Consider the following 23,355-nt stretch of genomic DNA (forward strand, 5'->3'; position numbering starts at 1 on the left):
GTTTGGTGAACAGGTATAGGCGCTGGGAGGGTAGCGTGCTTACCCCTACCCAGGGGCTTGGAAGCTCAGCACCCTTCTCCATCCTTACTGTCTGCATCTCTTCCATCAGGCTGTTCCTGGGTTGTATCCTTTAGAATAAATTGGTAATCTAGTGAATAAATCTAGTTTTCCTGAGTTCAGTGAGCCACTCTAGCAAATTATCAATCCTGAGGAGGGAGTCACGGGAACCTCCAATCTACTGCTGGGAGATCAGAAGCACAGGTGACAACCTGGACTTGCAATTGGCAGCTGAACTGGAGGAGGGGCAGTCTTGTAGGGCTGAGCCCTTAATCTGTGGGATCTGATGCTATCTGCCAAAGAGTAGATAGCATCAAGATTGAGTGAAATTGCAGGATACCCTGCTGGTGTCTGAGAATTGCTTGGGGTGAGGAAAACTCACATCTGGTCTCCAAAGTGAAGTATTGAGAGTAGAGTATTGTAGTGAGTAGACATGAAACAGAAGAGCTGTTTCCCATTCAGCTCTAAATCCAGTGACCAGTGTCCTTATAAGAAGGCCATGTGAAAGGATACAGAAACATTCAGGGAGAATGGCTTGTGAGGACAGAGGCAGAGACCAGTGTGATGCAGACACAAGCCAGGAATGCCAAGGAATGCCCGGAGCCGCCACACAGTAGGAAGAGGTGAGCAAGGATTCTTCCCTAGAGCCGTCAGAGGGAGCACAGCCCTGCCAACCCCTCGATTTCAGACACCCAGCCTCCAGAACCATGAGAGGACAAACATCTGTTGTTGTAAGCCACCCAGTTCAGGGTAATTTGTTATGGAGGCTCTAAGAAACTAATAAGTGTATCTCTAAAAAGGCTGGAATTCAGAATGTAAAAAGAAACTATAATTTTTTAAAATGATATAATAGAAAAATAACTGAAACTTGAACACTTAATGAAGGAGAAAACCCAAATGATAAACTAAAGAGGCTTGATTCTATTAGTTCTCAGAGAAATACAAATTTAAACCACCATATGATACCACTCACGTACCTGCCAAAATGGCTAACATGAAAAAGATGGAAAATACCAAGAGCCAGTGAGGATACGGCCCCTGGAAACGTACCATGGTGGGAGTGGCAAACGATGGACAGTATCTACTAACGTTGAATGTACATGTTCTCCATAACCTAGCAATTCCACCCCCAGGAATATAGTGATCAGAAATGTGTATATGTGTTTGCCGAGAGACAGTGCTCGTAATAATCCCAAACTAGAAACCATGCAAGTATTTGTCAATGGCAGAATGGAAAATAAATTGTGGTTTATTCACATCATCCAGTACCGTATAACAGTGAGAATAGACTATAATTACAGGTATCATGCTGAAGAAAAGAAGTCAGATATGAAAGAAAAATATTGTAGGATTCCATGTGCCTAAAGTACTGAACAAGCAGAACTAACCTATACTAATGGAAGTCAAAATGGGGATTACCTTTGGGGAGTAGCAAGCAGAAGGCAGCCCACGGGGAGCTCTGTGGGAGGCTGATATGCTCTGTTCCTTGATCTGGGTGCACCTTTTTATCTCGTGAAAATCCATTGAGCTGTACTCTATGGATTTATGTACTTTTCTGTATTATGCATATCATATTTCAAGAAATTAGTGGAAGAGAAGGAAATGATATGGTGGATAAATTAGTGAATCCAGGATCCTGCCCTGTTCCCTACAGCCTCTTCCTTAGGTTGAAGTGTATATCTCCAACCCTTCAGCCTGATGGCTGGGCTCCTGCCATGTATATATGGATCTCTCGGAACCCTGAATCCCATAAGGTGTGGACTATAATATTCATTCCCCACTACTCTAGACACTTCCAGAATCAGGACTACTGTTTTGTTGTCACTCTTCTGGCTTGTCCCTCTAGGTCCATTTTCCTTAGCCGAGTTCCCCTCGTTATAGACTGAATTGTGCCACCTAATCCCCAATGTATTTGAAGATAAGACTTTTAAGGACGTAATTAAGGTCGAGGGTGGGGCCCTGATTCAATAGGACTGGTGTCCTTATAAGAAGAAGAGATGCCAGGGATGTGTGTGCAAGAGAAGAGGCCACTTGAAGGCCTAATGAAGAAGTGGCCACCTGTAAGCCAAGGAGAGAGGCCTCGGGAGAAACCAATCCCATTGTCACCTTGATCTTGGCCTTCCAGCCTCCGGAACTGTGAGAAATAGTTGCCTGTTGTTTAAAACCCCCATCTGTGGTATTTTGTTATGGCAGCCCGAGCTGACTAGGTTCTCCTAGAAGCAGATCCTGAGGCAAGGATTTGAGGACAAACAGTATATTTTGGAGGAGACCACAGGAATTATCAGAAGAGGTATAGAGGACTCAGACAGAGAAGGGAAGGCGGCCAATGAAGAAAGGGTGTCTAATAGAGCAGGCTACCCCTGCCGGCAACCAGGGCTCCATCCCTCTGGAGACTGGGATGTGAGCCACAGTCACTGCAACTGATCAAAGGAAGCTGGGCCATTCACCCTCTACCTCCCAGGGCCACTGACCTTGGATACTTGGACCTCGGGTGGAGGACCTCAAGGCACACGTGGTTGGAGGCTGGAGGCTGGACAGAATGGTGGGAACAGAAGGGTAGGTGCTGAGGGGAGATGGAGTGGGCCCTGCCAGTATCCACTACATATGGACTTATGGGTTGTAAGAGAAAATCCTTGTGCTGGGGCGGCGGGTATAGAACTCCCTCTTCTGGGTCTGCAATGCCTCCACCCTCCAGAATGATGACCCATGTCACCTATTCGAGGAAGCCTTCTTCCATCTTTCCTTCTGAGCTAGATCAGTTGGCTGTCCTCTGGCTCCACGTTGTACAGAGTTGAATTGCAGATGGCACTTTCCACATACATCAGCTTACCTGTCTGCCTTCCTTCTTGGACGGTGAGTTCTTTCCATTCATTTCTCCATTGAGTCATTCATTCAACAGATGATTTTTGGTTCTCTGCACTTTTCTAGATGCTGAGATCCAGAGGTGACAAGACAGATGTGATCCCTACTATGTATATTCTAGAGGAGAGAATAGGTATCAAGCAGAAAACAATTACCCAATAAATTATGAATTATACCTGGGGCATGTACTCTGATGGAGAAGCATAGGGAGCTTCAAGAATGTACATTGAGGGAATCTAAAAGAAGCCAGGGAGTGAAAGAGTCTTCCTTTAAAGAAAGTGATCTTTGCGCCTTGAAGGACAACATACCAGTTATTCTCCATTTGCACCTTTACCCTGCCCCTGCAATTCATCAGAAAGGAGCCAGGAAGAAGGATTCTTGTTTGTCCTAATAAGCTTTTGGCACAGAGTCTGGAATCCATTTATATAACAAATGTTTGCTGGGTTCTCGCCAGGTGCCCAGGTACTGCCCAAGGCTTTGCAGGTACATGGTAGACAAGACCAAAGTTAAGTGACTGGAAATGCACCCTTTGTCTATGGTCCCAGTAGACATCAGAGAGAGGCCAGAGGGGGGGCCCCATGTGGTAGAAGCGTTTCCCCAGAGCTGGGTAGCTCCCTGCTAACTATAGGCGCCATCCTAGTTTGGGTCTGACAGAAACAGAGTGGAGTCAAGCAAAGAAAAATATGTTTCCTGAAATCAGAGGAGACAAACCTTATTTCCGTTTCTGTCTTACAGTTATTCCTGTGAGGGAGATTTGATCATGCCAACCCTTTCCATCCAGGAAAACGGAGATTCCAAGAGGGGAGGAAATTTGTCCAAGATTATTACACAGCTAACAGGGGGCAGAGCCAGGTTTCAAAGCCAGGTCTGTCTCATGCCTGTACCCTCTCCTGCCTCTGAACCTCTTAGGGTCCTGTCCCCCTCCCCTGATAAAAGGATTCAAGGTTAGCTTGCTCCAGGCTCTGTCATAGAGCCAAAACAACCCTATAATTAAGTGAGGATATCAAAGCAGAAGGCAAATAATGCCTGGAGAGATAAGGTACAGCACCTGTCAAGGCTGCAAGAGCTGGCATGCTCTCAAAGAGCTGATATAAAGAGAAATGCAATCAGTCCCATGATTCACAATGTCCTAAACATAAAAGCATACCAAGGATTACTTGGGAGAAGTAATTCTGAACCCTACCGGAGGTTTGTCCTGGTGATCCTCAGAAAGGGTCACTGGGTGCTATTGTGACCGGGCCATACCCACAGTGTCCGGACAAGAAGCGCATATTCTATAGAGCTCGTCACTGCTCAGAAATTGGAAAGCCTGAAGAATGGTGAGATTTCTGGGGAAAGCTAGTCACAGGATATCTTTTCTTGAAATGGGAAAATGTAGAAGCCAAAAAAAAAGATGGTCTGAAAGCGGCAAAGAAGCAGCAGCAGAACTGCAGATGGGATTGGGTGGGAGCCAAAAAAGAGAGGGAGCTGGCGGTGGGGGAGGGGATTAGGGAGGCAGGCTGAGCATTTATTTGAGGGGGTCCTCTCACCATCCTTTTGGGCGGAGCCCATGAGTCTACCCCACAGCTTTAGGAGGAGGAAATCTGCAAGTGTTCTGATGGTGTTTCCTGGAAACTGACAGACCTGTCATTCTGGGAAGTTAGATAACTCTTAATAGATATAGAGATAGAGAGGTTCAGCCCAGAGAAACAAAGCCATGGAATTCTGTGGAACAATCACTTTGCAAGATCTAAAAGAGGATTCCAGCACTTTGGGCAGCAAAACATTTCCCTCAGCCAAACCAGTCTCTCCAGGCAGGTCTGTTTCGAAGAAGAAAGTGGGAATAGAGAAGAAGAGAAGTTGCCTCCCTTGAAGAACTGATCTGCTGGCAGGAACAGCCATCAGCACATGGCTGTCCAGAAACACTGTCCTCTCAGCAGATGAGTGGAGCCTTGCTGAGCCCAGAAGGACGACTGGCTGGTTGGGGAGAGAAGAAAAATCAGGGGGAGTGAGAAGAAAGAGGAGGGGAGGGGATGGAAGGAAGGAGTGATACTTGGAAAGTTCAAAGGCTTTGAACAAATATAAGGCTTTATGATGTCCCCGTCTTTGTTTTTCCACTCGAGTTGATACCTGAAAGCAGAAGCAACCAAGACCATATAACCTTGTATTAGTCTCAGGTGTACAACATAATGATCTGATGCACGCATGTATTGTGAAATGATCACCCCAATAAGTTAACATCGGTCCCCACCCATAGTTATCATTCTTTTCTTTCACTGAGAACTTTTTAAATCTACACTCTTAGCGACTTTCAAATATGTGATATAGTATCATTAACTCCAGTTCCCAGGCTGTACTGGACATCCCTAGGACTTACTCATCTTAAAACCCGGAAGTCTGTACCTTTTGACCACCTGCACTCATTTCACACACCCACCCCACCTCACCTGCGTCTGGCAACCACCCATCTGTTCTCTGTATCTATGAGTTCATTGTTTTCAAAAAATTCCACATATAAATGAGATCATACAGTATTTGTCTCTTCCCGCCTAACTTACTCCACTCTGCATGATGCCCTCAAGGTCCATCCATGTTGTCACAAATGGCAGGATTTCTCATGGCTGAATTATTTCCCATTGCATATATTTGATCACCTTTTCTTTATCCATCTGTCCATCGATGGACAGACACTTAGGTTGCTTCTGTATGAATGAATAGTGCTGCAGTGAACATGGGGACATGCACATCTTTTTGAATTAGTGTGTTTCTTTCCTATGGACAAATAGCCAGAGGTGAAACTGCTGGATCATATGGTAGTTCCATTTTTAGTTCTTTGAGGGAACTCCATACTGTTTTCCACAGTGGGTACATCGATTTGGGCAACTTTTTTTTTTTTTTTTTTTTTAGATTCAAACAACCATACATTTTATTTAAATTCAATTCTCCAACATATAGTATAACACCCAGTTTGGGCAACTTTTTAAAAGACTGCAGATTTCTGGGCTGCATCCTGGCAAGAGTCTGAGTCATGTATGAGGTGGGCCCTGGGAATCTGTATGTAAAGTTTCTCAGCTGATTGAAAGCCCAGTCAAGATGGAGAACGGCTGTTAGGTATCTCCTTCTTTCTCCCACCCCTTGGCCTCAAGACCTCAAGGACTCAAGTGTTCCCTTCCTGTTCCACTCTTCGTTTATGATAAAACCTTTTGACATACCAGCTGTGTGGTTAGGAAAGAGCTTTTAACTCACTTTTAATGAGTTGTATGACAGGTTTTGCTGAAGATGGGGAACTCTCCCAAACATAGGTCAACTTTGCCCCAACATGGCTACAAACTGAACCCAGTCCTCCCTGACTAGCAACTAGGACAGCCTCCATATCCATCTCCAGAATGCCTTTCCCAAGAAAGCTTGAGAAAGAGTGTGAGTGGCTTGGTATCATTATGCTGGTGGCCTGTCCAGAAGCCAAGCAGGAGGGTATCATGTCATCAGGTAAGACTGGCTATCCATTGGAGCTCATGGGTGGCTCAGTTGGTTGAGCATCTGACTCTTGATTTTGGCCTTGGTCATGATCTTATGGGTTGTGGGATCGAGCCCTATATGGGTCTCAGCACTCAGCGGGGAGTCTGCTTAAAGATTCTCTCCTTCTACCTGTCTCCCCACTCTCTCTCTCTCTCTCTCTCTCTCTCTCTCAAATAAATAAATAAATCTTAAAAAAGAAAAAGACTGGCCATCCATGTCCATGGTTCACATTCTGGAGCAAGGGCAGATAAAGGCAGGACAAGACTTCTGGTGGACAGTTCAGGTGCTCCAGCGGTCATCATTCCAACTACTGCCTTCTTTCTCCAGATACATTTAAAGGCCACCAGAGAAATAAGACAGGAGGAAGCAGGAGCACAGAGCCTGCTGGAATGGCCACAGAAGTGTCAGCTAGAGGTGAAGGGGTCTAAGAGGTACAGACTTCCAGTTATAAAGTAAATGAGTCTTGAGGATGTAACATACAGCGGTGGAAAATAGTCAAGACTATTGTAATAACTTTGTACAGTGACAGATGGCAACTAGACTTATTGTGGGGACCATATCATAATGTATAAACAGATCACTCTGATATACACCTGAAACTAACAAGATATTGAATGTCACTTATGCTGCAATTTTAAAAAAAAGTGTCAGCCAGTTGCCCTGGCCCCAGCAAGACCAGCTTCAGCTTCTCGCCTCCCATCTGGGCTTGGCCATGCCCCCAGTTAATATTTATTGAGCTTCTACTATGAACCAGGCATTGAGCTGAATGCTTCCCATGCATTAATACCTTACTGAGTCTTCACAATCAACCCATGAGATAAACATTTCTATTATGCCCGTTTTACAGATGTGGAAAGTGAAGGCCAGACTATACAACTTCCTTGTGGAAATAACAAAGATCAGCCAGATGAAGACAAACACAATTTTTATTCAGAGCTTGCTACAGCGAGAGAGTCATCCATTCTCACCCTTGTTTGGCAGAGACTCCCAGGCAGGCCAGGGACTGGGGGTGCCTCATGGTGGACAAAAGGGAAGGCACAGGTGTTCTTCAGTTGGGGGCGGTTGGCATGGAGAAGCAAGCATCTTATGTGATTGATTTGGGAATGTTGTTGGCCCTCTCTGGTTGGCCCTGAGTTGCAAAGGGGAGAAAATAGGAAGCTGGCAGTCTCTGACCAAGTCATGATGGTCCTGGGCTGGTTGCTTCAGAGACCATGGGTCAGAGTTCCAATGTCATCTACAGCCTGGCCATTGTCCATTTGCATCTCAGTCCCTCATCCCTGAAGGCTCCAGTTCTCGTCCATCCCTACAAATATGCTCTTCTTGCCAGAGTAAAATCTCGGTCACAATTCCAATGCCAAATCTGTGCTAAGATTTCTGCAGGCTCCCCTTGGCACACACCAGGATGTCCGCTCCTCTGAACTGCCTAGCACTACTCTTTATTCTGCTTTGTAGTGGAGTTATAAGAACTCGAGAGCAGCTGTGTGCTGAATGTGTCCTGCAGACTCTCTGTGCCTGGAGGCTTGTTTGGAGCCATGGAAGGCTGTTCTATCCCCACCTGCAGAATGAGTGCCCCTCCCCACAGCTGGCAATGACCCACGGAGCAGAGTGGGGCTGATACTGAAGGAGTGGGTCTCAAACCACTTTTCAGTGGCTTTGGCTCTCATTGCTCTCTGCCAGGTGACACTCCCTTACTGGCTACCTTCCTTTGCCTTATATTGCCTCCTTGTTCTCTTGGGGATATTCCCTGTACTTCCCACACATAATCTTCGCACTCAAATCTTTGTTTTGGGGTCTGCTTCTGGGGAAAACCCCAAGTAGAAAGGGCTTATTATCCCCATTTTATAGATGAATGAAACTGAGGCTCAGGCAATGACATATCTCCAGGTCATACAGCTTACAAACTAGGATTGGTACTAAACTCATTTGGCTCTTGATTTGTGAGCATGTGTGTGTTATTTTCTCCCTAATTCTCTGAAGCCAGAGACCATCTTTTTCATTTCATAGCCTTGTGCAATAATGTTTGGTTGATTTTTTTTTTTAACTGAATCCAGCTGTGCACGAATGTTTTACAAAGCTCATATCAGAACTTCCAAGAGCAGCCTATATCTCTCCTGGGATGCCCTGGACTCAGGCTGCCTTTAGACCCTCCGATGGGCCACTCAGGATGCTCTCTGGGGCACACTATTGTTCATACCCAGACCCCTGTCCCTCCAGGAAAAGAATAGGCAAGATATGATCACCTTCAAAGGGAAAATCACATTTTATTTGAATTGTTTTTTGAGCAAGTGTGTCCACACTCTTGACATCTAAATCACATGGTACCTTATACATAGTGGGGAAAACACATCCTGGATTCCCTCTCCCTGCCCCAGGGCCCTCCCTCCATTTTCTCATCCTCCAAGTGTAGGGAAAAACCAGCTTTAAAGGCACCACAGGTCCTTCTCCCCCAAAGCAGCACAGAGCAAGCCATGCCACAAAGCAGAACGCCTTCTCCAAACCATATCTTCACAAAGAAATTTAAAAACTACCTAGGCTGGCCCCTCATCTTGATCCGCCACGTCCATTTCTTAAAAGATTTTATTTATTTATTCGTGAGAACTACAGAGACAAAGGCAGAAGAAGAAGTAGGCTCCCCACAGGAAGCCCGATATGGGACTTGATCCCAGGACCTTGGGATCACTACCTGAGCCAAAGGCAGATGCTCTACCACTGAGTTACCCAAGCGTCCCCCTCCAGGTCCATTTCATTACAGAAACCAACAAGTCTTTCTAAACTCCATTAATCACATTCCATGAGATGCGTGCAAGGAAGCCCAGGATCTGGTAGTGCGTGTGGCAAAAGAGCCCTATATTTTCTCGGATTTTTATTCATCTGGGATTCTTGAACTGGGACAAGCTTGGGGCATCTGCAATGTTATGAAGAGCCGCAGCTGTTAAAGGTCATCCATGCCCAGACAGACAGACAGATAGACAGCCCACAGGTCCCACTGCAAGACCAGAGGACCCACAGAAGCCAGTTGTAGCCTAAGCTTTTAGGTGCAAGCCGAGTTTGTCTGCAGGTTGGGCCTTATGCTCCTGGGTTCTGACGGAGCCTGGGAAGCAGAGAACGGCCAGCAGTAGTTCAGGAGGAGGACCAACAGCGGCCACCACCTTCCTTCTGGGAGTTTCTCCAGCTCAGGGAAAGCAAGGGGCCCAGGACACTTGGAGTGGTTGCTCAGTCCGCCAGAGCAGGCCTGCCCTGCCCTGGGTTTTTTAATAGACGATGCTAGGAAACAGGACATTAGCTCTGCCCGCTCTCACTACTGATTCACAGGCCCCAGGCTGAGGGCTGGGTAGTGCTTAGATGGAGGTGCTGTTGGCAGGGTACCTCTGCACCAGGGCTTTGGTGCTCATTGCCCTGACCCCAGGAGACACCTTCTTCCTCCTGGCCTCTATGTTCTTCATCAACTTCTGGACCCAGTGCAGCTGGGGATCGCCACAGAACTTCTGGTTCTTCTTGGTGGTGAAGCTGTGGGAAGGGTGACAGGGCACACTTGAGAGCTGGCAGGAACCTCAGACCACTTCACTAGATGAGAAGGTAGGTGTTGAAACCCACAGAGGGCAAGCTGCTGCCCGGAGCCTCCTAGCCAGCACCTGACACATGGCCTTCTCTCTATGTGTCTGCATTTCTGTCCATCAGTTGTTTATGCTCGACAACCTTCCTGTCAGATGGGGGAGGCCCAGCCTTGCTTTTAAATAATGCTGAATCTATGGGCACCTGGGTGGCTCAGTCAGTGAAACATCTGCCTTCAGCTCAGATCCTGATCTTGGGGTCCTGGGATGGAGCCCCACATCAGGCTCCCCACGGGAGCCTGCTTCTCCCTCTACCTATGTCTCTGCCTCTTTCTCTGTGTCTCTCATGAATAAATAAATATACTCTATATTAAAAAAAAAAGATAATGCTAGGTCTGAAGATACAAAATCTCTACCCACAGAGAGGAGAAGAGAGGAGAAAATGCATTGAAAGTCCCCATGAATAAAGGCAGATGCCTCCGGTTCACATGCCATGTGAGGAAACATGACTAATATAGGTGCCAGAGCAGGGAGCAGGCGGTGGGATGCCCTCTGCCAAGCCGGCTCTGAGCTAGGGGGTGCTGGGCTAGGGAACTGGCTTTGGTGCCAGTGGGCAAAATTATTACTAATACCAATGTCACATTTCTACAGTAGGCCACTGTTACCAAGTGAGTTCACACTTGCTGCCTTGTGTGAGAGGCAGCTGTGAAGTTATCTGGAGTCCCAGTGACCTTGAGCAGGTCACCTTTCTGGACCTCAGCTGTTCTCTGTAAAATGGGAATAATCATATCTAGCTCACAGAATGGTCAAGAGGGTTAGTTAAGACAATGTTATATGCCCCAAACAGTGCCTCATATATGTGTGATGCTCAAGAAATTATGGTTGCTTGAGTTCTCTTCCCAATCTCATGGGGGAGGTACCCGAGGCTCGGGGAGGTGGGGTGGCTCCCCCAGGATTAGAGAGCCAGGTCCTCCTGATTTTACCCCTGGGTGACCTTGGAGGCTCACTCCCCCCTCTCCTGCCAGGTGTCCAGGAAGAAGGAGATACTCACACCACTCCTGCCTTAGGACAGACGCTCCCATTGAGCAGCTGGTAGCTAACCACTCGGTTCTCCGGAACTTTCTTGGAAATGAAGGACATGCAGCAGGAAGAGGGGATGGATACAGAGCCTAAAACACAGCAGAGAGGAGAGCTATGTTCTTTCCCAGCCTCCCTGAGACTCTGGGCTTTAGAGCCCAAGCACACCCCCTACATTAACACCTCCAGCCCAGGCACTGTGCTGCCACTCCTCAGCATCTCCTTCCAACCCAGCCTAGTTGCTCCTCTCCCCTTTGCTGTGCCGTCTCAGCCATGTTCTTGGCATGACTGACCCAGACAGCCTTGGGGTACAGTTGGAGGTCTTACCTGCAGGATCGATGCAGTGGGCACACAAGGTCACAAGCAGGAGACTAACCACAAAGGTCGCAAGGCCTGCCATTTGCTGGAGAAGGAGTTCAGGACCTAGAGCTGGGGTGTGGGAAGAGAGGGCCACAGTTCCTTTCAGACCACCCCAACCTCCTGCTGCCTTTTATAGGGGCAGTTAGGAGGAAACATGCACTGATGGAACCTCCCCCAACCCCTCCAGGCTGCCTTGAAAGTCCTAGAGGCTTATGAATACTGCCAAGAGGAAGTTGTTGCCTAGCTGAGTCAGGGGTTATGTGGGTTATGTGGTTTCTAAGAAAGGCTGGAGGAGGTGAGGATTGCCCAGCTTAAGTGAAGCAGAGAATTGGATGAGTAGTCAGAAGGCTGATGAGGATCCCTGGTGTGCTGTTCATTCCCTGTGGGATTCTGGATAAGTCACTCACCTTTCTGAACTTTAGTTTCTTTGGCCGAAAATGGGTAAAGTCACCCTATCTCCTTGCTTTCATTCATTCATTCATTCATTCATTCATTCATTCATTCCCCAAGTCTGTTTTTTGGTGGAGGAGGGGCAAAGGGAGAGGGAAAGAGAGAATCTCAAGCAGGCTCCATGCCCGGAGGGAAGCCTGATGTGGGACTCAATCTCACAACCCTGAGATCATGACCTGAGCTGAAACCAAGAGCCAGACACGAAACTGACTGAGCCACCCAGGTGCATTCACCTGAGTTGACATATACCAATTCTTATTAGGCACGTGCTATATTCCAGACTTCCAGTGGGGACGTGGATACGTGAGCAAGTGTACAGAATAAACTATTACAGGTGCTGATTGAGCAGACATGGAGCTTCAACAACATCTCATTGTCCATATGTCCTTGGACCCCTTCACCTTGTTCACACACACTGGCTTTTGATGGCCTTGAGTTTCTAGTGCCAGAGCCACCTATCCAGCAGGCTCCCCACAAAAGTGGGAAGTACCTAGAAACTTACATCCTTGGGGCAGACCTTGACATATGTCTGCTGGAGGGATACAAACTCCAGATACAGCATGACCTACACCACTTCCTGATATCCCGACTGGGTCAAGCCAGTTCCTCTCTGTGCAGCTGACCCTGCTGATCCCTTCCCTTCTTCTCTGCTTCCCCTCTGTCCTGTTGGTTCCCCCTGGAACCATTGCCTAATGAAACACTTGCCCCTGAATCCTCCTTTCAGGGTCTGTTCTGAGGACCCCAACCTGAGACAAGGGGTATAGGTGAGGAGGGGGAACATTGAAGGAATTGGCCAGTGTTTTGCTGGAAGGAAAGTAGGGAATGCACTTGATGTTGATGGCTGTGCTGAGGTTTGGACAGTGAAAGGGACTGGTAGCCCCAGGAGGGCTTTGTAGATCATAATGAGCAGTGATGCTCATAGAGACTGAAGTGACCTTGTCAGACAGAGAGGAATATGGTACCCACTTCACTCTGTCCTCCATTCCAGGATCCCAGGCTGGGACCCCCTATTTGAACTTTTATCACTGCTGCTTCAAGTCCCAACCCCTCCTTCCAATGCGCTCCATTCTACTTCTCACGGAAATACTCGGCTTCCTGCCTTCCCTGCTCTGGTCATCCAGGACATGCAGCAACACATGGGCATAGGAGCACAGTGTCACACATCACCCAGATGAGGTTGTGTGTCTGTGTCTCCCATGTGACCATGAACACCAAGATCAATGTCCCATTTTCATGACCCCAAATTCCCAAGCAGATCACCTATTGCATGGCCAGTGTTTATAGAATGAATATATGATGGACCAACTCTGAGTTGCTCTCCCCTAGACCAAGGACTCCCATGTGGTCTCTGCCCAGCACCACTGGGATCAGTGTGTACATGGGGGAGTCAGTAGGCAGGTCCTCTGATGGGGGCCAGGCCAGGAGCACCTGATCTTTTCATTGCTCTTCTTCAGGGAGTGAAAAATACTGAGTGCCCCCCTCAACTCCTCACCAGCTTTATACCTTCCCCTCAGCAGCCTTCAGTGATGACCCTCACCTGGCAGAGTATGGAGGACATTGAATGAGATGCCCTTTATACACTCAGGGGCTTTGCATGATTTCATCTGATGATACACGTTCAAAGATTTGCTTTTCAACAATTCAGAGGGAACTTTCTGAGTCAAGGGTACTGGGACAGTGTATGGCAGGAGAAGGAAAACATCCAGCAGAAGTAGCATGCAGGAGAAGAATGAGGATAAGGCTGAACAGGGCGGGAAGCCCATGCTGTCTCATGTTGCAACCCCAGTGAGCAGCATGGCAGAGGTCATTGAGTGGGAGGGTTTTGGGTGGGGCATTTCACCCCAATTAGGAACATCCTTTAGAGGCCAAGGTCCATTCTTTTGCTTTTCTCTCTCTTTCTTTCTTACTTTCTTTGAGAGAGAATATGCATGTGCTGGTTGGGGAGAGGGGCAGAGGTAAAGGCTCAATTGACTGAGCCTCCCAGGTGCCCCATTTTCCTCCAAGGCCCTTTAAAAAAAATGCCCATTCAAAAAAAAATGCCCAGTCTTGGGGCACCTAGGGTGGCTCAGTTGGGTGAGCATCTGGACTCTGGGGTTTCTCCTCAGGTCATGAACTCATGAGTCATGGGATCAAGCCCCGGGTAGGGCTTCGTGCTCAGCAGGAATCTGCTTGAGGATTCTCTCCCTCTGCCCCTCCCCCTGCTCCAATAAATAAATAAATCTTTAAAAACAAAACACTCCCCAAAACAAAAACAAAAACAAAAAAATAAAAACAAAACACCCAGTCTTGATGCTTTATCTGGGGAAGGCAGGAATTATCAACCCCATTTTCCAAAGGGGGAAAACTGAAATCTACAAGCGCTAAATGACTAGACAACATTGTAGAGTCTCTTATCCTTGCTCCCAAAATGGGAGCTTAAACCTTTCCATCTTGAAGGGGTGGAATCCAACAGGCAGAGTGATCTTTAAATTTAAAGTAAGAGCAAAAGAGAAGGTGGTTCTAGGAAAACAGAATAGAAAGGGAGAACTCAGAAAGAAGAAGGAAGAGGAAAAGGAGGAGGAGGGAAAGAGGGAAGGGAATGGAGGAGCAGATGAGGAGGGCCAGAGAGCAGCAGGTACAGACAGGGCAGACTTGGGGAAATGAGCTGGAGAGGAAAGAGGAGAAATAAGAGGGGCCCTGTGAAGTGCCCTGAACCCCACCTGGCTCCAGCTCAGACTCTGCCCCTTGCCCACCATAGTTTCTCCCTCTGAGAAGTGGGATGTGGTTGGATTTGCATTTCCCCAAGTGTGGCAGCCACATTACCATGTGAGACAAAAATGGGCATATTTCACTTTAATTTAAATATATGTTATTATAGCTACCCTCTAAGATAAGGGGTTTTATATTTATGGAATCAATATCAGATTTTCCCAGAAGTAAAAAATATGAGTTTACAAAATAGAATAAAGTAGGTAACAGGACAAATAGTGTGTACATATGACAAAAATTGTGAGGATGAAACCTGGGAAACCTGGCCAAGGTGCCCTCTGAGGTCTCTCCCCTCCCTTGTGGATCCAGGGAGCAGGAGGTTGGAGGCTAAGTAGGCATGAGGGAGGAGAGGAGCAGGTGAGGAAACAGAGCAGTGCCTGGCAGTGAGCAGGGAGCAGTGGTCCTGCCCTCATGGGATGGCACCAAGAGCAACTGTCCTGGTTGCCACTCCTGAGTGAGTCACCCAAGAATAATGATGTAGCACCAAACCCAAAAGTGCATGATGCAGGTCAATGGACAGTAACCAAGGGGGTGAGGGGACTCCAAGACACATCCCAGTGAGAAACGACTGGAAGAAGTGGGCTGTTAGCTTCAACAAGAAATGGCTTCAAACACTTGAAAACATGTCCCAGAAAGACAGAGTTGGCCCTGATGGCCCAAATAGTCCAAAAGTAGGTGGTTGTGTGGGTAGGGTATGGTGGATCAGGCAGGAGGGCAGCAGAAGAGCAGAGCACAGCTTGCTTATGAAGTTGCTAAGTGCTTCAGATCTCTCCTCTCCATGAATCCACACTCATCCCCAAGGCGACTGAGGCAGAGAGGTCAGGAAAAGGTAGAGCTGGCATTTGAACTATATTCTGTGCGAATTCAAGGTTCATATATTGTCTCTCACCTGGGAGCTCAGCCTTGATCCTGTAGGCAGTGGGGCCACCCAAGGTTTGGATGTGCAGAGTTAGAGAGGTCAGATCTGTGCTCTAGTGGTATGATTGGATCCACTGGTAGGTGTGGTAGGAAGGGACTGGAGCAGGAAGGCTGGCTGGAGGCTATATTGTAGCTGTCCAGGGGAGTGAGGATGAGAGACTGGGGCAGGCGCCAGGAGAGGTTCATTTGGCTCCATTCCACATCTGAGATCTACCTGAAGTGCCTGAGGGAGAGGGAGATACAGAATCTGAGGTGCCCCCTGGTGCATTACAAATTGTGGATGAGAAGCACCTGCAGGTTACCTAAGACCCACTTCTTGGAAATTAGCCCAGAACCCACCTTTTTTTTTTTAATTTTTATTTATTTATAATAGTCACAGAGAGAGAGAGATAGAGGCAGAGACATAGGCAGATGGAGAAGCAGGCTCCATATACCGGGAGCCCGACGTGGGATTCGATCCCGGGTCTCCAGGATCGCGCCCTGGGCCAAAGGCAGGCGCTAAACCACTGCGCCACCCAGGGATCCCCAGAACCCACCTTTTTAAGCCTCTCCCTAACCCCAGTAGCCATGGCCGAGAAGGACCACCTTCTGGATTTGAGTGTCATCTGCCAGGATTGAAATCCTTGCTCAGCTCTTTAACTGCATTACCAATATTACTTAATTCCTCTGTGCCTTACTATTGATGTTCTCAGTCATAAAATGGTAAATAACAATATTCATCTCATGAATTATTATGGGTATTAATAATATTCATCTCATGGGTTATTATGGGTATTGAATGAACATAATAATTCATGTCAAGTGCTTAGCTCCCAGTCTGGCATAGATCAAGTGACCCCTGCCAGGTGGCCATTCTTATTTCTATTACAACAATTTGTTTATAAGCCAATGAGATAACTAAATCATCCACAGGATCTTCCGTGAGCTTTAATATAGAATTGTGTTTAATCTAATCTTTACAGTAATGACCCTGTACTGTAGATATTATAATATCATTGTACAGAGAGGTGAAGCAATTTGCTCATGGTCACACAATCACTGATCTCACTGCTGGTTCACAGCTGAAACCTCAACTGCCATATAAGGTGCTAAAAATATGAGAGAAGTAAGGGAGTGAAAGGCTAAGAAAGAGAAGGAAATGGACAAGCTTATCCTTAAATTCATACAGAAATGCAAGGAACCTAGAATATAAAAATAATTTTGAAAAAGAAGAATGAAGTTATAGAGCTAACACTTCCCACTTTCACAGGTTACCACAAACTAAAGTAATCAAGATGGTTTGGGTATGGGCATAAGGATAGACATAAAGATCAATGGAATTTAGAGTCTAAAAATAAACCCTCACATTTACAGTCAGTTGATTTTTTATAAGGATGCCAGAGCCATTTAATGGAAAAAGGATAGTCTTTTCACCAAATGATGCTGGGACAACTGGATACCCACATGCAAAAGAATGAAGTTGGACCCACTCCCTCACACCATATATGAAAATTAACTCAGCATAAATGTAAAAGTTAAAACTATAGAACTTTTAGAAGGAAATGTGGTTGTAAATCTTTATGACCTTGGATGAAGTAACAGTTTCTTTGATATGATATCAAGAGCCAAGCAAGCACAGAAAAAATAGTTAGACTTTACTAAAATCAAAACTGTGTGAGTTAGAGGATACTACCATGAAGGTGGAGAGCCCACTCACATGGTGGGGGAAAATATTTGGAAGTCATCTGATAATTCCAGTATCCAGATAGATTCTTCAGAAAATTCTTAGAACTTCATGATGAAAAGAAAAATAATCCAATTTTAAAAGAAACAACGACTTTGACTAGATATTTCTCCAAATAAAATATATGGATGTCCAATAAATATATGAAAAGATAACTCAACACCATTACTCATTAGGAAAATTCAAATCAAAATGACTTCACATGGATGACTATGAAAAAAAAAAAAGGAAAATAAGTATTGGCAGGGAAATGGGACTCTCATACATTGTTCCTGGGAATGTAAGATTGTGTAACCATAGTGGAAAAGTTTGAAAGTTCCTCAAAAAGTCAAACACAGGGTTACAATATGATGCAACAACTCAACCCCAAGGTACATACTCTCTAGAGAACGGAAAACATGTTCATGCAAAAACTTCCCAATGAACATTCACAGCAGCATTATTCATAGTAGCCAAAAAATGTAAACAATCCAATATTCATCAGAGGATGAATGTTTAAAAAAAACTGGCATCTCTACACAGTGGAATTTTACTCAGCTATAAAGAGAAATGAAGTGTACAGACACATTCTTTGTAAGCAAAGGGTGTCAAACACCAAAGGTCATACAGTATAGGATTCCATTTACAAGAAATGTTTAGAATAGGCTAATCCATAGAGATTTACAGTGGATCAGTACGTGCTAGGGGCTGGGAGGAAGAAGACTGAGAGATATGAGATTTCTTTTTGAGGTGATAGAAATGTTCTAGAATTAAGTAGTGTGAGAGTTGTAGCAATTGTGCCATTCAACTGTACACTTTTAAGGCATCGGGACACACCTGGGTGGCTCAGTTGGTTAAGTGTTGACTCTTGGTTTCGGCTCAGGTCATGATTTCAGGGTTGTGAGATCAAGCCCACATGTGGGACTCTGTGCTCAGCATGGAGTCTGCTTGAGATTCTCTCTCTCTCCCTCTCTCTCTCCCTCTTCTCTTCACCCCACTTGCATTCTCTCTTAAATAAATAAATAAATAAAATCTTTAAAGGCATTAAAATAATTAATTTTATGTTATGTGGATTTTATCTCAATTAAAAACTAAGGAAATAAGTAGAGAGCAGAAGCTAAGGAAACTTATAAAATATTTGCTCAAATGGTAGGGACTTCGTGGCCTTATTGAGACCACACCCAAAGACTTCACCTGCCTTCTTCCTGTGGCCTGGCTTTGATCCAACAGTCTGACTTATCTAATTGAACCTGAGAGGGCAGGGGGAGGTGGGGACAGTGGGTTTTCCCCCAGTCCTTCCCCTACCCTGCACAAACTTCCTGGTAAGCAGGCAGAAAAGGAATCTTTCTTTGATGGGTTCCATGGCTGTCTTCATAGAGTGGAGGCTTCAGGTCCCCCTCATTCTCTCTTTTTTTTCTTCCCCAATCCCTCCTCAAGCCTCTGTACCTCCTTTTGCTGCTGGAAAAAGGCATTGAAACTATGGACAGGGGGAAGGAGAGAATGAATTCTAGGATATTGGAATAGAATTAGATGTAGCAGTGATATATGCAACCACTTAGAAACAATGACATACCAGGAGCAAAGAGCATAGCTAGCAAAACATTGCTTCTTGGAAAAGCACCTGATTCTAGTCCTGGGGCAGAGAAAATAGAGCCTGGAACATCTTTCTGGGCCAGAAAGTAACAAAGTGCTCCAAGAATCATGGGGATATGTCAAAAGGACAGAGGAAGCAGCTTTCAAGGGCTCACATTGGTCAAACCTGGGACAATCCAATTAGTAATAGTGATAGTGATGTACTGAATAAAATAAAAATCCATAAATACATATGTTTTGGGTTGAATTGTGACCTCCCTCACCCCCACCCACCTTCCACCAAAAAGAATGTGTATTGGAGCCCTAATCACATGCTAGGATGTGATCTTATTTGGAGACAGGGTCTTTGCAGAGATAACCAAGTTAAAATGAGATCAGTAGGGTAGGCCCTAATCCACAATGATGGGTGTACCAATAAAAAGGAGAAAATTTGGACAAAGCTACTGATACTGACATGCACTGAGAGGAGATTTTGTGAAGACCCATGGGGAGGAGGTGGCCATTCATAAGCCAAGGAGAGAGACTCGGAGCAGAACCTTCCCTCACAGCCCTGAGGAAGAACCACACTTTGATCTTGGACTTCTAGCCTCCAGACTGTGAGACAGTACATTCCTGTTAAGTTCCTCTCAGCAACTGTAGCAGACCAACACAGGGGAAGCTCCATCCTGCAGTAGGATGCCAACTAATAAGCAGAGAAGAAATGGTAGAGCTAGAAAATCATCCAAGGACGCTAAAGCTCAAAGGTGGAAGTATGATGGGAAATGGGGTATTTCCATTGTCTCAGTGTGTCTCTTCACAAATTCTAGCTAATTATGAACAGAAAATCAGTAACTCAATAGTGAAGAAAACTGGAGGACATTAAAACAAGCAAAAAACTCATGTGAGTTTCCTAATAAGGTTCAAAACCAGACTGAGCATGGTATGTTGGAAATATGGTATGTTGGAATGTTCTAGTCACAGACCTGCTAAAAACCATCTGAATGAACTCAAGCAAATCAATCACTTCTCTCAAGCTTGAATTTCCTCATCTCTGAAAAGCAGTGGGGTAGGATGTAGACTCACATGGTCATAAGAATCCAAAGAAATTAGGGATGTGAGAGCTTTCAGTAAACTTCAAAGTATGGCACACCTGCATGTTTTTACCATTCAGTGGGAATCAGATAAGCCCATTTCAGGCATTAAACAGTAGAAGAGCAAATATTTGGGGTCAGAAGGGTCTTTCTGTGCCCCTAAAATTGGATTTTCAAGGCAATCTGGCTCTCCTGGCTCTTGAATGGACTTTAATGAAGAAGGAAAATGACTTGAATAGATATCCAGCAATACCAGGGTTGTCTTGGGACTCCTGGGTGTCTCAGTAGTTGAGCATCTGCCTTGGGCTCAGATCGTGATCCTGGGGGCCTGGGATCAAGTCCCATTGAATGCTGCTGTACACCAGGTGCCTTGCTCACCCCAGGCACACGAGGGGAATTATGTATAGGGGCTTTCCTCAAAGTACCCACCCTGGGCAGTGAGAGACAAAGGCAATTATGGTACAGGTTGTAGGTACCCACATGGAGAAGGTACACCTGGCCACACTAGATAGCAGAAGAGGTCAGAGAACATGTTTTGGAAGAGATGCCTCCCGAACTTAAGGCTGATTGATGTGGAAGGGTATGGGAGGGTAGCAGTGAATACCTGGTAGGGAGGGGTGTTCCAAACCCTGGAGGCCACAGGTATGAAGTCAAAGAGGAGAGGTATCTTGGTCAAGTCTGGAGTTTTACAGAAATCACTCTGGCGGTAGGCAGCCAGTGTAGGGAGACTGTTGTGAAGACTATGGAAAGGTTGCAGTGGGGGAGAGGTGGAGGCAATGGGGGTGGGAGGAGGGAATGGTATTGAGAACTATTCAGAAAATGGATTTGACAAGATTTAGTACCCTTGTGGTTGAGGAAGGAGAAGGAGGTGGCCAGGATACCACTCAGGTTTCCAACTTGGGTGTGCAGTGGGGATGGGGCCATCCGAGGAAGAGCAGAATCCACCAGGAAAACAAGTCTGGGTGAAAGTTATTTGGGGCTGTGGTGTTCAGAGTCATGACATCTCTTGTAGAGACTTCGAGAAGGCGGCAGACCCAAAGAGATTGCACAGGTTAAATGCCTCACCCCAGCCCACCCCAGGCATGGGCAGTATAGTGCCATGAAAATGGTGCACCCCTACAGGCAGACATTCCTGGGTTGGTTCCCTGTTCCTACTTGCTTTCTTGGTGGCACCAGGCAAGGCATTGAACTTCTTGGAAGCTCAGCACATTTTCTGTAAAATGGGGATGTGAAAGCCCATAGCCCAGGATGGTGGGGGAGAGGGGGATGGTCCTTGAGCCTCAATAAGGCACTCTATCCCAGGCCAGCCTTCTGGTGACAAATTGCCACCAGACCAGACTCCTTTCTGCTATTTCCTTAAAGACTCACTTGGCTCCTTTGAAATCTTACTTGATCCTCTTAAGGTCTCCATTTCACAGGGAAGGAAATGAGCCTCAAAGAGGCTTCATGACTTGCTCAAGACCCTGAAGCCATAATGCAGCCAGAGTAGTCCTATGTCTTGTTGATAAAGAACCTGTACCCTTGCCATGGTGGCAGGTGGACCCAGGATGCTGTGTGGCACTGTTTCCTTAGTAGCTCTCAAATGCATCTTTTCCTGTCCGCTCCCCCTGCCACCCCATCTGCTCAGGCTCCATCAGCTGTTCCTGGATTCCTGCCTCAACTTCCTAACCAAAGATGGCTGAAGATGAATAGTGTCTGGGGTTTGAAGCAGTGGAAATGACAAGAGGGTGCCAGGAAGACAGGTAGGCACAGGGGTGGGGAGCAAAGGTGATTCAGGAAGGCAGGCTCAGGGTGTTACTGGTACCTGTGGTACCCTCCTTCCTCACCATCAAACACACACACACACACACACACACACACAGTCACAGAGGACTGGGAACAGAGGGTGGTCCCAGGAGCCGCTTACCTGGAGATGACAAAGGGACAGCCTCAGCACCAAATGCAGAAGGGTTTCCCCTCATTTATCAGATCTGGAATGGCAAGGAGAGTGGGAAGAGAGGAGGGGCCTCCCTGCATGGAAGGGAGCCTGTACATCCTACCTTTGATTGTCTTGGAAATTCAGGAGCCCAAGGTTCACAAAGACTTTTGCACAGTTGGCTTCATGGCAATTAACAGACTTTAACAGGTGCAGATGCAGGAGGTGGGAGGGGGGGCGTCCCCACCTGTGCCACCAGGAAAGCACAAAGAGTCCATTGCCAGGATGGACTTCTCCCCTACACACCCTAAGCCTGGTCTTGGAAGAGGCGTGGCCCTGAGTATTTCAGGAGATGAGTGGCAGCTATGAAGCAACTTGCCCTTTGATCTTTCTCATGGTAGGGCTTGAAAGAGCTCAATTTGGGGGGTGGGGATGGGTAACTGGGTGATAGGCACTGAGGAGGGCACTTGATGGGATGACCACTGGGTGTTATACTATATGTTGGCAAATTGAATTTAAATTAAAAAATATAATAAAAAAAAAGAAAGAGCTCAACTTAACAGAACAGTAGGGGACAAATAGCAGCTGAACCCAAGGTTGCTGCTAGCCATCTAGCCTAGCCTGCATGGTGACCTGGAACGGCTATAGACCAGAGGGGGTGTAGGGGTTCCCTTGCATGTCTCACTGTCATTGCTGCCTTCTAGATGTTGGAGATTCAAGGGGAACAGAATCAGAATTAAGAGGTAAAACTCAAGGGGGGAAGATATTGGATGAGCAAAGTAATCCAGAAATAGATCTGACCATCTTGGATGATAGTGAGATTCAAGGGGGGCATGCAAACATCTCTTGACAGAGCTCCGAGTAGGAAATTCAAGCTTTATATAAGGAAGTCCCATCAAGCTATGGGGTTCTGGGATTGAGGGAAAGACTCGTCTTAGATTCAGTGCCATTAGAGCTCAGAGTCCACTGAAACAGAGATACATACACACATAATTACAAAGGCATATGGATCAGAGAAGTTAAGAGTATGGGCTGTAGAGACAATTAGGCCTGAGATCATATTCCGGCTTTTCCAGCTTACATTTTGTCATCTGAAGTGGGGATGAAACCTTCTGCTTCCCAGGGGTACTATGGGGGAGAGAGAGAGGGAACCACTGTACATAATGTTCCTGGCATGGTGCCTAACCTGCAATAAAAGTTAACAAGGGGACATCATGTCTAGTGCAAGGCACCTGCCTGCCAAGGACTGTGGGAAGATGGGGCTCTGTGTTGGGGGTCAGGAAAGCTTCAGAGAAGGACAAGCAGGAGCTCTGGGGGACAAGTGGTCTGTGCTAAGTTCTGGAAGATGATGGGAAGAGGTGAGGTTGAGAGGTTGGCTGCAGGGGCTGGATAGCACATGGTACCTCACCTGTCCTGGCCCAAATGCAACTGGCATATCGTTCCTTAATGTCTAGAGAAGGTCCTCCCTTCCCACATCCAATAATGTCCCTATTGTTCTTGAGTCTATTTAATAATTTTTGGACCTGTCCATTCCTCCTCAGACCCATTCTGCTGCCT

General features: G+C 46.4%; 1 protein-coding gene across 1 annotated transcript; it reads right to left on the reverse strand.

The window, feature by feature from the left end:
- Nucleotides 1-8,658: 8,658 nt before the first annotated feature.
- CCL24 (C-C motif chemokine ligand 24) lies at nt 8,659-22,062 on the reverse strand. Its single transcript, XM_026019680.2, has 4 exons — nt 21,923-22,062; nt 11,370-11,471; nt 11,017-11,134; nt 8,659-9,921 (listed from the first exon to the last, which is right to left on the reverse strand). The coding sequence occupies exons 2-4, from the start codon at nt 11,440-11,442 to the stop codon at nt 9,753-9,755; spliced, it is 360 nt and encodes a 119-aa protein (XP_025875465.1). The 5' UTR covers nt 11,443-11,471; nt 21,923-22,062; the 3' UTR covers nt 8,659-9,752.
- Between the last annotated feature and the right edge of the window lie 1,293 nt (nt 22,063-23,355).

This window comes from Vulpes vulpes, chromosome 3, assembly GCF_048418805.1.
Source record: "Vulpes vulpes isolate BD-2025 chromosome 3, VulVul3, whole genome shotgun sequence".
NCBI lineage: Eukaryota > Metazoa > Chordata > Mammalia > Carnivora > Canidae > Vulpes > Vulpes vulpes.

Bases quoted from the DNA above. Each gene is read 5' to 3' on its own strand.
- CCL24 (XM_026019680.2), bottom strand. From the start codon at position 11,442: ATGGCAGGCCTTGCGACCTTTGTGGTTAGTCTCCTGCTTGTGACCTTG. The intron at 11,135-11,369 runs GTAAGACCTCCA...GCTGTGTTTTAG, and splicing joins CCACTGCATCGATCCTGCAG to GCTCTGTATCCATCCCCTCT. The intron at 9,922-11,016 runs GTGAGTATCTCC...CCCTTCCCACAG, and splicing joins TGTCCTAAGGCAGGAGTGGT to CTTCACCACCAAGAAGAACC.